We start from the raw sequence: 15,735 nt of genomic DNA, 5'->3' as shown, positions 1-15,735 counted from the left end.
AAGTTTCAAGTGTAAAAGCATTGAAAAAAGATGAGTTGCCATTTCCTTACTGACATTTGCCAAATTACTGCAGATCTTTCATTATATTTGATAATTATCTTGTAATTTTGATTTTGAAAATGAGAATCAGTAAATGCCAGTAAAAGTAATCCTTGATCCAAATCTCTTCTAGCGATATTGCAGAGCTGCTCTGTTCTGCATTGCCACATTGCATTACGGATGATGACATAACACCAAATGCACAAGTTTGGCCTTAATGCAACTGTGTTTATTCAGATTTTAGCCATGATGGAACTTTGACAGCGAACGTTTCAGCACGTCATCTTTTCAAACATTTCACCTCGAAGTCGAAGTTTCTCATCATTTTTCTCGCTCCACAGATTGTGTCAGCGGTACAGTATTGCCATCAGAAGTGCATAGTACACCGAGACCTCAAGGTGAGAACTCGCGCAAACGTTATTGTTGAAACAAGATTTTGATCAGTTTCAATATGTAATTTCACAGTTTTAAGATTTAAAAAAAAAAAAATCTCATTACAAACAGGTGGCCCAGTGATTAATCACACAGATTATATAAGGCACCTACTTGATGCCTGAAGCTGAACACAATTTTTTTATCTTAATCTCTCTTTTTTTTTTTTTTTTTTTCCTTTCCTCCACCACTGGATTATTTTCCCCTTGTTTTATCCTAAATTCGGTCATACAGGCACACAAACAGATGTAATGCTTTCGGGTCATTTTGGTTCATAGTTTGATGCAGTGTTGTAAATCCTCTTATTGTGCCTGTGACGAGACATTATCATGATTACTGTTACTGCAACCAGTAGTCACCTCTTATCTCAGATTATTTTCCCAGTATTGCTGGATCCCCCCCCCCCCCCCCCCCCCCAAGTTATTTGCATTAACTGGCTAACCCTGATTAAACCTGTCGGCTCATCATACTAGTGTTCAGTTATTTCTTGGTGCAGAACTTACACATGATGCTCGAGTTGTATTTAACACACACACAGCTGAAGAGTATTTTGAGATGAGGAGATTGCACTTGTTACTAGGCAACCATCCTCCTTGCTCATGAGCTGACTTTGGGATGAGAAAGACAGACAGACACAAGAATAAAACTAGTAACTGGCTTAGCCGTGTGTGCCGTTTGTAGGCCTCAGGCTGTTATTGTGCAACCCCACCTGCTGTTACCCGGCCGCCTGTTTTTGTTTTCTCTGATGAAAGATGTTCAGATAATCATCTGGAGTAAGTGATATAACTGTACCTTCACATGTATTCGCATGGCAGATCATTCGACAGGGCAGACTGGATTCAAACCGTGTTTCTACAACCAGTGTTTTATTGGATACGCTATTTTAATGCATGTCTGATGAAAGGTGGTAGAACATGAATGTCACCCACTCACCTCGGTCTTATGCACCGATGGAAGTCATCATACACATCAACACAGAGCTCAGCGGCACTTGTTTGCAAGTCACACTACAAGGATGTAACTGTGCTATCAGACCCCGAGAGGCTTACATTTGTCAATAATAATTGTCATTTTGTAATTATGAAGATGTTCAACATTGAAAAAGTTGTAAGCAATGTGATTTGTGCAATGTCATTACGTTTAAATGAGATAAACAGAGTTTTGTTCACAAGTAGATCATATTTTTGTGCTCATAACATGCAGAGGGGAACTGACAATAATGGAATATGGAGGGGGGGGAAATAAAGTTGAAATTATGAGATTTTAAAAAGTCAAAAATTGACTGTGACATAATGTTAAGATTCTAAGACAAATGTTGAACAGTCTCAAAAACTGTTCCAGAAATTGAAATTTTGCTTTATCTCAGGGGTTTTTTTGTGTGTGTGTGTGTGTGTGTGTGTGTGTGTGTGTGTGTACTGTCATACACTACTGTCTTCACGTTATAATCATTCAGTAATTGTCAGCCACCCCCAGACTTCCATAAAAAAAAATAATTGGAGACAGGAACTCCAAAAAAAAAAAAAAAAAAAAAAAGGTATCACCATTAAATCATAGGGCAATGACACATCAGGCAAAATGCATTCTAAATGTCTGTGTCTCTCGTGTTGCATTGCATACTGACAAATGAATCCCTGGTTTATTTTTTGAGCATTATTAACTTTTTTATTTTAATTATTTTTATGGTTACTCTGCAGGCAGAGAACCTGCTGCTGGATGCTGATATGAACATCAAGATAGCAGACTTTGGTTTCAGTAATGAGTTTACTTTGGGGAACAAGCTAGACACATTCTGCGGCTCTCCACCTTACGCTGCCCCAGAACTCTTCCAGGGCAAGAAGTACGACGGGCCTGAAGTGGACGTCTGGAGCCTTGGCGTGATCCTCTACACGCTGGTTAGCGGTTCACTCCCCTTTGATGGACAGAATCTCAAGGTCAGGAAGTGTTTGTGTCTATGTATATTTGTATGGTATCAGTGGAGATTGTGTGTGGTAGATGGGTTCATTATGCTGGTTTTTACCACACTCAGACATAAATCTTCAGAACGGTTGAATGTGCAAAAGTGATTTTGTGGTGTTCCTGGTACAGTGAGGCAAATAAATATTTGATCCACTGTCTATTTTGCAAGTTTTCCCACCTACAAAGAATGTTGAGGCCTGTAGTTTTTATATCACATTGTATGATTTTGAAATAATTGATTTGCATTTTATAGAATGAAATAAGTATTTGATCAACAACCAACCAGCAAGAATTCTGGCTCTCACAGACCTGTTAGTTTTTCTTTAACAAGCCCTCTTGTTCTGCATTCTGTACCTGTATTAATTGCACCCGTTTGAACTTGTTACCTGCCTAAAAGACACCTGTCCACACAATCAATCAGTCACACTCCAACCTGCCCACCATGGCCAAGACCAAAGAGTTGTCTGACACCAGGGACAAAACTGTAGAACTGCACAAGGCTGGGATGGACTACAGGACAACAGGCAAGCAGCTTGGAAGAAGACAACTGTTATGATTATTTATTAGAAAATGGAGGAAACGCAAGATGACTGTTAATCGTCCTCGGTCTGGGGCTCCATGCAAGATCTCACTTTGTGGGGTAAGGATGATTCTGAGAAAGCTCAGAACTACACTGGAGGACCTGGTCAATGACCTGAAGAGAGCTGGGACCACAGTCACAAAGATTACATTAGTAGCACACGATGCCATCATGGTTTAAAATCCTGCAGGGCAGCAAGGTCCCCCTGCTCACGCCAGCACATGTCCAGGCCCATTTGAAGTTCACCATTGAATGTCTGGATGATCCAGGGGAGGCATGGGAGAAGGTCATGTGGTCAGATGAGACCAAATTAGAGCTTTTTGGAATCATCTCCAATCGCCATGTTTGGAGGATGAGAACGACCCCAAGAACACCATCCCAACCATGAAGCATGGGTGTGGAAACATCATTTTTGGTTGTGCTTTTCTGCAAAGGGGACAGGATGACTGCACCGTATTGAAGGGAGGATGGATGGGGTCATGTATTGCGAGATTTTGGCAGACGACCTCCTTCCCTCAGTAAGAGCATTGAAGATGGGTCATGGCTGGGTCTTCCAGCATGACAATGACCCCAAACACACAGCCAGGGCAACTAAGGAGGGGCTCTGTAAGAAGCATTTCAAGGTCATGGAGTGGTCAAGCCCAGTCTACAGACCTCAACTCGATGGAAAATCTTTGGAGGGAGCTGAAACTCCAAACCTGAAAGATCTGGAGAAGACCTGTATGGAGGAGTGGCCCAAAATCCCTGCTGCAGTGTGCAAACTTGGTCAAGAGCTACAGGGAACGACTGACCTCTGTAAATGCAAACAAAGGTTTCTGTACAAAATATTAAGGTCTGTTATTCTATTGGATCAAATATTTATTTCATACAATAAAATACAATTTTATTATTTAAAAATCATACAATATGATTCTGATTTTTTTTTCTTTTTTTTTCTTTGTAGATTCTGTCTCTCACAGTTGAAGTTAAGGTCTAAAACAGAGCAAACTCATTACTGAATAGCTTTAATCCTCTCTGTGAACCACATACTCAAATCATTCAGTGGCCTGATGTGTCACTCTGGAAGTGAAGACTCTTTGAGTGGGCTATATGACTCCACATATGAATATATTGATCGTGACCTGACTAAATATGCCATTATGAAATCTCTGTTTGGTGCGTTTAAAACGTACATTATTTTTCTTTCTCTAGAGTGTACAGATTAAAGCACCTTTTGTATATATAATTTTTCTTCTCTCCTGTTTTGTGCCAAGTTGTTCCTTGGAATAACATCTAATTCTGTTACTAATGCAGAAAAAACATGCAACTTCAACTTTACATGATTGTTTCTACCTTTCAGATGATGGAATTTTAATCTTTTAAGTGTAATTCTTGGAAATACTTGGCTTTAATGATGATTGAATGTTTTAAGCTTCTTAAAAGCAGGTTTCTGATTTTACAGCCATGCTAAAACCTGTCACTACATGGGTTCACCTCCTTACTGTCTGAATAAATGATTATTAAAAAACCCGTCATGCATTTACTGGCATACCATGAAAACTGATTTCATTCTGTAGAGAAAAGCTGAATTATGTACTTTGACATGTGGAGATGTTTAGCATTGAAGGTGCTTTTATTTTTCTTTGTATTCATGATGCTTAATATGGAAACATTTTGCAAATAGACTACGAGGTCTGTCCATAAATTATCGTACCTTTTTATTTATTTTTTAACTATATGGATTTGATTCATATGTTTTCACGTCAGACAAGCTTGAACCCTTGTGCGCATGCGTGAGTTTTTCCACGCCTGTCGGTGATGTCATTCGCCTGTGAGCACACCTTGTGGAAGGAGTGGTCCTGCCCCGTTGTCGGATTTTCATTGTCTGGAAATGGCGGAATGATTTGGGGTTTTTTTCCATCAGTTTTTTTCAGAAGCTGTTAGAGACAGGCACCTGGAAACTATTCGAAAAATTTATCTGGCTTTCGGTGAAAATTTTACGGGCTTCACAGAGAATAAGGTCTGGTAGTACAGCTTTAAGGACGCTCGGCGCGCTCCGAGCTGCGACAACACGGCACAAGCCACCGGACCATTTCTGAGCTCATGTCTATCGCGGCTTTCAATGCTTACCAGTCCAGTAAGCATCAGTGAAATTGTGGATAGCTGGACATGTCCAAACTTGTCCTCTGACACGCCGACACGGAGGTGTTCCTTTGTCTCGCTTCCAAAGCGAATCGGTCGTGACGTGCAAAGCCTCCGCGTGGCTTTCCATGACAAAATCTCTTGTTAAAAGTGAAATCTGCCGGAAAATGGCTGATGTCCAGCTCTTGTGATAACCAGAGAATTAGCACACGACGGTCTCGTATCCACAGAGCCATCAGCTCAGAAATGGTCCAGTGACTTGTGCCGTGTCGTCGCAGCTCGGAGCGCGGCGCGCCGAGCGTCCTTAAAGGGGTCCTTAAAGCTGTACTACCAGACCTTATTCTCTGTGAAGCCAGTAAAATTTTCACCGAAAGCCAGATACATTTTTCGAATAGTTTCCAGGTGCCATTCTCTAACAGCTTCTGAAAAAATTTTGATAGGAAAAAAAACCCAAATCATTCCTCCATTTCCAGACAATGAAAATTCGACGATGGGGCGCGACCACTCCTTCCACAAGGCTTGCTCACAGGCGAATGACGTCACCGACAGGCGTGGAAAAACTCACGCATGCACACAAGGGTTCAAGCTTGTCTGATGTGAAAACATATGAATCAAATCCATATAGTTAAAAAAAATAAAATAAAAAGGTACGATACTTTATGGACAGACCTCGTACACTGAATGAGCCTTCTCCCATGTGTGAAAGCTGCAAATAACAACTAAAAAGGCCAAACACCAGCATTATCAAAGTGCCAGGAATTACAAGGATTTTTTTTTTTTTGCTCTCCATGACACCCACATAGCAGACTGCCTTTGAGTTTGAAATGCACTCTGTTGACGAGAGAGGTTGTGCTTATCTTTCCAAATGGATTGATAGTTTAGATTTTTCCTGAAAAAAGAAATGAGTAATAAAATAAAATCTGAGGCTGTAAGAAGAGTCCTTACAGATATGGTGGGAGGCCTTAAAATATTTGTGGACTTTTATAAATATTAAGTAATATATAAAATACTGTGATGTTACTGTTTGTTAGCAGTTCAGTTGCACAAATGCATAAATTACTTTGAGGCCTGTATGCATTTCTGTTCCAAAAGCTTGACAGAATTTGTGTTCAACCTTTTACAGCACCAACTTACTGTTGACTTGGCAGTCATGTGCTTTTATTGTGAAGGATGATAAGGATGTGATGAGTTGGTGTCACCAGTAACTTCACCCTTTTTGCTTCAGTAGCAGCGCATAAAACAGGATAATTCCTGCAGTAACATGCTCTGCCGGCATGTTGGTTTAATCGGATATGAAAATAAAATAAAAAAAGCACAAGCTGTTCACTGGTTTCAGTTGAGACACTGTTTTCTGTCTGAATGCCGTGTTGCAACTTGAAAGAAACACTTGAATGGCTAATAAATAAATAAATAAATAAATGTTTTCTGATAAATAGCGCAGCTCTGTTTATGCGGGGCATTATGTTGTTATACCACATTTGACTGTAGTAAAGGTAACACTATCTATAGTTTCCGTGGGCTACATTTAGCATCAACCACGATGAGTCATCTTCGTCTTGTGTGACCACATATGATCCCTGTAGCCCCATTTAACATTTTCTTCACTACAGCTTGTATAAATTGCTGTAGACTTTCAGAAATCTGGTAGTTTTGGAAACCTTTGTTGTTAAATTTTGATTGGGGGGTGGGGTAGACATCTGAATTTTAATTGATATGGACATTTGTTAATATGCATGCTTAGAACTTGATCTGATGTCTGTGTGACTGGACGGGATATTTGGAATTTCCTGTTGACTTTTTCTGCCGTTGCCTGTCTCCAGGAGCTGAGAGAGCGCGTGCTGCGTGGTAAATACAGGATTCCCTTCTACATGTCCACAGACTGTGAGAACTTGCTCAAGAAGTTTCTCATCCTCAACCCTTCCAAAAGAGGCAGCCTGGAGGTACGCAGTGATGAGAAACCACACCTTGGTTTCATACATTTAAACATGGTATCTCGGTGCACTTTTCTGTCAGCTGCGGAGTTGTGGGCTTACACGCTTTCCACCAACTGAATATTATGCGTAAAGTCAGCTTTGATCTACTACTGTATGTGTTTACAGCTGAAGTGCAAAGTGCTTCCTGAAGGCATGGTAAATATTGGGATTCAAGAGTTCCCAAAAGTGACCTTGTGTCACAATTGGCCTGTTTATCAACTGACTGAGTCAAAAAAGTAATTTGACATTTGCATTTGTTGACATTTTATGTTTTGCCTGTGTTAAGAGCTCACGCTTCAAACACGGTGCTGGAATTTGTTCCCGCTTTTCTTCATCTGTGAGATTTAAAGCAACAAAGCTCTTGTTTGAGATGTTAAGAGCATCAGGAATATGATACATTGCTGAAATATATGTCAGGCACAAACAGTTGTACATTTTCAAGTTGTATTTTATGCCTAAACTCTTGGTCTATATGTCTACAATTTGCACCAAACCTTGATCTGTTGCAGGCGCTGTCGTTTTATACTAAAGGCAGTTTATCTCTGTTTTTACCTTTCTTTCCTAATGACCCCTTATTTATCTTGTCGTTCCCTTTTCCCCACCATCCTCCTTTACCTGCTTTAATGTGTCATGCCGCCTCCGCTCTGCTTGGATTGCTCCTAGCAGCAGATAATGAGGGATCGGTGGATGAATGTGGGCTACGAGGAGGATGAACTCAAACCTTACATTGAACCCCAACCAGATTATAAGGACCCGAGGAGGACAGGTAGGCCAAGAGATGGTGACTTTTATTTTTTGTTTTAAATACTTCAAAATGCCTTTTCTAACCTTGATTGAAAAATATTTTGTTTTCAGCATTAACAAGCTGTTGTTAAAAAAAAAAAGGAAAAAAAAGAAAAAGATGAGCCAACCTAAAGTTTATCACTTTTGTTATAATTTAGCATTGCTTTTGTCTGTGTGCAGACATCATGCTGCAGATGGGATTCTCTCAGGAGGACATCCAAGACTCACTGGTGAACCAGAAGTACAATGATGTCATGGCGACATACCTGCTCCTGGATTACAGGAACTCTGAGGTAAACTGTATTGTACACAATAAAACTTCTTCTGTCACAACACCACGTTGGCTTATCGTCAACCAAGGTGATTGACCAAAAATATCTAGAAACTGAACAGAACCTCACAACAACTCTGCGGGAACGTGCTTTGATCATTTGTACGAGATTGAAAAATTCTGTAGAAATCCAGTCTATACAGGTGCATTTCAAACAATTAGAATATCATCAAAGTCCAATATTGGTCAGTTATTTCAGAAAGTGAAAATGTTATGTATTCTAGATTCATTGCATGTAAACTAAATGTTTCAGGCATTTTTTAAATTTTTAATATTTTTAATTATGGTCTGTGGCTTTGGAAAATAGAAGAAAACAAATCTCAAAATGTTGGGATATTTCACAAGACAGACACCCCCCCCCCCCCAAAAAAAAAGAAAAAAAAAAAGATTTGGAATACAGAAATGTTGAATGTCTAAAAATTATTTTCTTTTATGGAGTCAACACTTGATTGGTTCTCCTTTTGCACAAATTGCAGCGTCTGCCCAGGTGTTACAGAAGCCCAGGTTGTTTTCATAGTAGCCTTCAGTTTGTCTGAAGACTGTCTTTCTAATTTTCATCTTGACAATACCCCATAGAGACTCTATGGGGACGATCAAGTACAGTAATACCATGATCAGTAATCCACTTACGAGTTGTTTTGGCACTGTGCCCAGTTAATTTGGCAGCAATAAATCAATTGAAATGGAGTTAAGTTTGAAGTAGTCATGATGACGTTTTGAGGCCTTGCCTCTGTCTTCATTTCTCAATTCATGTTGATAAGTAAATTTTCAAAAACTGACTGTAACTTATGAGTCATAGAATAAATATTAGTTTTGCATTTCTTTTGTGAACATATGACCTTCAGCCTTGTATTTGAACACATGCATTTGTGTTTAAAATGCTCACAAGAGGACACCAGATTATACTTTCTGCCATTGTACACACTCAAATAAAAATCTGTTTTTACCCCATTCAGCTGGATGAAACGTCTCTCAAGACACGGCCAGGAAGTGATGTAAGCAACATAAATGCCCCCTCTCCGCCTCACAAGGTACAACAAACATATAAGCAGTGTCTTGTAAACTTTGTCACTTCTTCCCGTTGAACACGGGTCTTCGGGATTCTGCCAGTGAGTGTATGCCAACACAGAAACACTTTGTGAATTGAGGTTTAGTACATGGCTTTTTCTGTCAGTTTGGAGCACACAATTGAAGCTTTCCACACACTCCTCGTTGGCTCACATGTACAGCAGGCATTATTGACATTTTACCAAACACATCAAATAGTCTCATGTGGTGTTTTATTATTCGTCTATTAGGGATGTGAATCGTACATCAACTCAAGATTCAATTCGATTCCGATTTTTGGGGTGACGATTCGATTCAGAATCGATTTTTGATTCAAAGAGCTCTGAGAAATAGTTATATTACTTAAAAAATGTTTATGTTTAAGAAAATGCAGCTTTACAAGGTTAATCAAGTGATTCTAGATGTAAATTTACTTATCTGCTTTGCTCGTTCGGAGTTGACTGGCAGTTTAGCGAAGCGCTGGTCAGTAGTCGGTAGAGACCGCTGCTCCACTCCTTTTAGCTCCGGGTGATGACGTAGCATGTGGGCTTGCGGATTTGAATTGTTTCCGGAGTACTTAACTTTCATTTTGCAGATTTTGCACACTGCACAAGTCATGTCAAGCTCCTTCTTACGCAGCAAATAATAAAATCCAAAATGCGCCCAAACATTTGCCTTCAGCAAAGACGGTGCTGGCTGAATTAGCTCCTCATCTGCCATGCTAAGCTTCAGCTCACGAATGTTTGAAGCACGCCGGACCCCCCACCCCTCGCGGAGACGCTGTAGTACGGAAGCCGTTGCCTGACAAACAGTACACGCAGCGAGTAAGCAAGGAAATGTTTAATAAAATGCTTTTAAAAAATCGATTCTTGGACATTTTGGATCGATTCAGAATCGTAATATATAAGAATCGCGATTCAGACGTGAATCGATTTTTTTCCGACACCCCTATCGTCTATAGCAACTCTTGCGTGGGTGATAGTGAATAAAAATGTGGATAAAAGCAATTCCGAAACACATAAATGTAAATATTTATTTTTGTGCACCTGTTTAAGAATGGAACGAGTACATATACTGTATTATAAATACATTATACCTTTTGAAATATGATAAGAAAGTAAAATGTATGTTGAACCAATAGATTTTGAAATATTATTGATATTGTGTTACTAGAATGATACCTCAACACCTCAATTTTTACTTCAATTTTTCCTGCCAGAGTTCTAAAGCCTTGTTTCCACTGAGTGGTACGGGTCAGAACAGTTGTGTGGCTTGGCTTGCGTGTCCACTGCCAGTACCCTTTTGTTTGGTAGGCAGAGCATGTAGATGTCTTCATGCACGTCACAGACCGCGTGTATGCTGTTGCATGGCTTCACCCCCTCCACACAGTGTAATTTAACATTTTTTAAATTTAATTTAATTTTCGTCTTGGTGCATCATGGGATTTATTTTCATTGCATGCAGAATGGTGAAGAATCGACTGATGCCTGTGGTAAATGGTGGTGTGAGTGAATGAGGCGCTGCGACTCTTTCAGCTTTTAAAATAAGTTAATTTTGTTGTGGGATAAAGCACCGGCATCTTTGGTTCGGGCTGAGAAACGCACCCGGTGCAGATAAACACAGAGGGACTTCTTTAAAAATGCTGCTTTTCTTCAGCCACGACAAGGAATTAAAGTATTTCCAGACATCGTTTTCTAAAATAAGGACTCTTTATGTGGGTAAGTTTTTGTCAGGCTGTGATGATGAATCCAACTGAAACGAAGTAATAGGTGAAAAAGTGGTACGGTATGGATTGTTATTTTGACACCATTTCCTAAATCTGGATGTGGAAACACACAAAGTAGTGTGCCGTACTGTTCCATACCGACCTGGACTGCTCAGTGTAAACGGGGTTTTATTGGATCGGTCTGGACGTTCTTCCATACAAATTTGGCTCATAGGTCCACAAAATCATGGAGCCAGAATTTTGACTTTCAATGTGCAATTTCTACAGCAAATGGGCATAATTGGAAATCAAAATTTCAAGTTGCGGCTACTCCACGTGTTCTTATTAGATCGATGTGAATTTATTTGGTTTTCAAACTGGTCTCATAGAGCCACAAACTAATGGAGTCAGATTTAAAAATTCCTGTCTGCAATTTCCACAAGACAATCAGTGAAAATCAGGTCAAACAGCAAAGACACAACTCTTTCAATGGCTCTTCCTTGAGTATTAGTTCATAAATATGAATATGAACTCCATCATCCTTTCAGTCAATCCAAGAGGAACAGGGTAGATTATTCTGGTACAGAAAGAATTTTGGGGATTGGGGTGGAGGGGTGAATCTAGTATTGTTTTGAGACATTTCTGTTTTCTTGTGGCTCAGGCCAGCTTGTATTTGAAAGACTTTGTGGAACTGCACAGGCCCACTCAGTGTTTTTTTTTAGTTTAGAACTTTACCATTCTTCTTCGGTCATTTCATTTTGACTAAAAAATAAATCAACAAAAAAATACCTACCCCCCCCAACAGATTGTTGTTGTGAGTGCACATGGCAGCACACAGAAACACACGTTAACCTGTAAGTGTATTTTTCCTCTCAAAGGTACAACGCAGTGTGTCATCCAACCAGAAGCCTCAGAATCGCAGAGCCACCGACCACCAGGGTGAGACTGGTGTTTTTGTTTTGGAGGAGTATCAGTCAAAAATGGCACAATCATAACATTATTTTTGGTCAGGGATCGATATCCAGCAGTGCCTGCTGTCTCGTAAGCTAGTATACATATTCAGATGTAGCCTCTGACAACATTTCAACAGGAAACATGAGAAATGAGAGACATGATACAGATGGCAGAGATGTCCAGAGGTTAAAGTGATGGAATGTCTATTTCTAAACTCTGAACATCTGTTATTTTCTATTCATGTAGGCTCTTCCTACTCAAAGAGGGGTGGTCAAGTAGACAACAGGAGTGTAATGGAGGATTCTGGGAGGAAGGGCTCATCAGGCAGCTCTACAACCAAGGTTCCGGCCAGCCCACTGGTCTCATCTGACCGCAAAAAGAGTGCCACACCCTCCACAGTGAGATCAAACACTCGCCCCTTTTACAAGGCTTTTCCAGCATGAAAGCTGTGTGCAAACTCTGGTTCTTTGGCTTGGAATATGAGTTTATATGTGACACTGGACTTGTAACATTTTATGCTGCACTTTTCTCCAAAGACCAAAACAATGAAAGTAAATTACTTTTCAAAGATTTCTTGATACACATAAAATATGCCATGGATCATTGTCCTCTTCCCTCAGGAGTTAGTTTGCCGTAAAGCTGTATTCCAGCTGTGCTGGTGACCTCCTGGTGGAGGCACCAACCACAACAAGCTGAGGTCTGCGATGTCGCTGCTTTGACCAGGCGATACTTAAGTGTGTCTTTTATTTCTATATTCCTCAATATTAAAGGCTGAAACTTAGAATAGTAATAATAATCTTTTCTCTCATGCTGTGTTTTAATTATTTAAAGTTCAAGCCTGCTCTAAAAAAAATGAAAAACTTGACAACTCCAAGGTTAATAATAGTATGATGGAACAGATTATTTTGACAAGATACAGAAAAAGGTTTCCAATCACAATTTAAGATTTCATTAAACTTGACGTGTTAATGTTTGGAAGTTATTGTATTTGTGTGGAACTTTTAAAAGTAAGGCCCCATTTAAAAAAAAAAAAAAAAAAAAAAAAAAAAAAAATATATATATATATATATATATATATATATATATATATATATATATATCATCCTTGACATCAGGAAAAATAATGAGGGAGGGCTGATTTCTTTTTCCTAAGAAAGAGAAACAATACAGTAAGATTTTGAGGATGGGAAAGGAAACTTCCCCTTTGCTATTGAGCGCAAGTGTTTTTTGGCACTATTGAGTTGCCATAAAAGAAGTGAACGTGGAAAAACTCACCTTGGAACCGTTATACTTAGCGTCCAAGCTTCCTCCATTGTCCAGAGCATACCACATGCATACTGGCTGAAAATATCGCTCATGGTTGCCTCTGGGAAAAAGCTCACTCCTTACCATGGCTTCACCTTCTTGATTATGTCACCAGTCTGTACGACCTCGCGTCTGTGGTTGTCAATGATGACAACCGTAACCGGCTCAGTAAACTTCAGCCACAGCACACTCACCACATAGCAGACGTGCCGGTTCTTGCAGCAGCTCTACCGCCATCAATAAAATTTGGCAACATAAAAGAAGAAAAAAAAAATTTGATGTGGGCTGAGTTTGGCATGCGAGTGGGGAGGATAAACTGTTTTTTTTTTTTTTATGGGGCCTAACTGCTACAAAGTGCTTAGCAAATCTAGCACAATGAAAATGAACAAAACAAACACAGTATGCCTTATAAAAGTAAAAGAATCTTTAAAATGTTGACTAGTTTAATTCTAGATACACCATCCCAATCTATACATTTTTAAATATTGATTTGGTAAATATATAAAAATACAGATTGGAAAATTTCCAAAGTTGGACATATGTATATAATGAGGATTACACAAAAAAGTTTGAAAAGGTATTTCCATTGTGGCCCTTGATTTATGTGTGTATATATGACATGACTAATCTAACATCGACTTCTTTTTCACTGTTGGAACAAAGACTAAGCCTGGAGCATCAGTGGCCTGAACACAAGATGGTTTATGATGTTCCAAAAGTCCACAAATTAAACTAATGGTTAAAAAAAAAAGTCTTGCTCAAGAACCTTTAAATGCACATTGAACCCATGAAGATACCACATATGTGTGCTTCTGCTTTCAGAGCAAGAAAAATTACTGTATTTTCTGGAGTATTATATGGTATAGGTGTATATGTTGCATCTGTCAAAAAATGCATCACAAGGGAGGGAGGGGGAGAGGGAGGGAGAGAGAGAGAGAGTTTCTGTATGTTCCGGAGTATAAGTCGCACCTGTCAAAAAATGACTCTTATAACAGTATATAAGTCGCACCTTTTTCTGTTATGAGCGCTTTAATTTGGAATTTTGGTGCATTGTTGTCGTGTACTTTTTTTTATTACTGGCATTATTTTATTATTAGAGTTTATTTTGTTTCATGCGTTGATTCTCGGGAAAGGTCTGTATAATTAGTCATTATAATTACTATTATTAATAACAAAAGTGTGAATTTTCTGTATGCAAGTCACACTGGAGTATAAGTTGCAGGGCCTCCCAAGATGGGGGGGTTATATGCCGGAAAACACAGTATTTTTGAAACATATTATTTCACAATAATTCAAGAAAAAACATTTTGTAGCAATCTGGAAAGTCTATTCAGTCACACACAAGCCTAAAGAATGTAGAATGTAGGTCGTTTCTTGTTTACACTGCAATGAAAACGTGCTGAAACCTGATTTTTTTTTTTTTTTTTTTTTTTTTTCTCTTATGTAGTTATTCCCCTTTCCCCCACATTTTTGACATGTCACTTTGTAATATGTCCTCGTAGTTAAAAAAAAAAAAAAGGGTAGAGGTAGGTGTGATGTTGCGTCTGCTCTTGCTGGATTTTAACTGCATATTTTCTGTTCTCTGTCCTTCATTTCTTCTTTCTTTGTTCTTCTCTCAGTCCAGCCACAACTGCTGTGCTCAGTGTTTTTAGCCCTCTTGAATCCTTTTTATGTCTCACGTTTTTGCCTTTACTCTTTAATGTACAGAATAGCATCCTGTCCACCGGCACTGGGCGCAGTCGGAACTCACCTCTGGCTGAGAGAGGAACACTGGGCCAGGGCATTCAGAACGGCAAAGACAGGTACTCACACAAAAATGCAAGACGGGTCTGTTCAGAAACACAGGACCAAAGTTCTTCTCACACTCTCTCCTTGGTTATTAGCGATCCAGCCAGTTGCAATGAGGCAGAGCTACTTTGTTACACATGCATGCAAACACACTGATCACAGTTTGTGAATGAAGCAGCTCCACAGCTGTCTCAGTGACTGAATCCAGACCTTGGCTGGTACTCCCCAGAGCTCTGCCAACTGGCTCAGGGAGGCCACGGCTTTCTTTCATGGTGGGGTGAGCCCTCTTGGACAAGCAACTCAAGCTCTCCAAGGAAAACAGGCCAAACACCCAGCAGTTTATCCTTAAATATTTGGATGTCTGACAATCGCAGGACTTAAAAGATCCAATAGATTTTCATACCCTTCTTCACACACTGGTTGTGACATTCCCAGTGATGAAAGCTTCTCTGATGTGGTGCATACAGTGGATCCCGAAAGTATTCAGGGCGCCTGACTTTTTCCACATTTTATGTTACAGCCTCATTCCAAAATGGAATAAATTCTTTTTTTTTTCTCTCTCTCTCTCAAAATTATACTCACAACACCCCATAATGATGACAAAAAAGTTTTGTGGGGATTTTTTTTTTCCTGCAAATTTATTAAAAACAAAGAACTAAGAAATCGCATATACGTAAGTATTCACACCCTTTGCTCAGTGCTTTGTTGATGCACCTTTGGC

General features: G+C 39.5%; 1 protein-coding gene across 11 annotated transcripts in view; it reads left to right on the top strand.

The window, feature by feature from the left end:
- The window catches only part of mark2b (MAP/microtubule affinity-regulating kinase 2b), an 89,380-nt gene that overhangs the window by 44,709 nt on the left and 28,936 nt on the right, over positions 1–15,735 (top strand). For 8 of the 11 annotated variants that reach the window (XM_034164792.1, XM_034164790.1, XM_034164788.1 and 5 more), the window contains exons 7-15: positions 381–437; positions 2,166–2,402; positions 6,949–7,068; positions 7,768–7,882; positions 8,065–8,177; positions 9,172–9,246; positions 11,846–11,906; positions 12,168–12,319; positions 14,934–15,028. In XM_034164792.1, coding sequence (XP_034020683.1) covers positions 381–437; positions 2,166–2,402; positions 6,949–7,068; positions 7,768–7,882; positions 8,065–8,177; positions 9,172–9,246; positions 11,846–11,906; positions 12,168–12,319; positions 14,934–15,028 — 1,025 coding nt within the window. The remainder of the gene's footprint in view (positions 1–380; positions 438–2,165; positions 2,403–6,948; positions 7,069–7,767; positions 7,883–8,064; positions 8,178–9,171; positions 9,247–11,845; positions 11,907–12,167; positions 12,320–14,933; positions 15,029–15,735) is intronic. The other 3 variants (XM_034164795.1, XM_034164794.1, XM_034164786.1) reach the window with 1 other exon arrangement.

This window comes from Thalassophryne amazonica, chromosome 23 (assembly GCF_902500255.1).
Source record: "Thalassophryne amazonica chromosome 23, fThaAma1.1, whole genome shotgun sequence".
Taxonomy (NCBI): domain Eukaryota; kingdom Metazoa; phylum Chordata; class Actinopteri; order Batrachoidiformes; family Batrachoididae; genus Thalassophryne; species Thalassophryne amazonica.
Note: the sequence above shows the minus strand (reverse complement) of the source record. Positions and strands in the feature narration are given on the sequence as shown.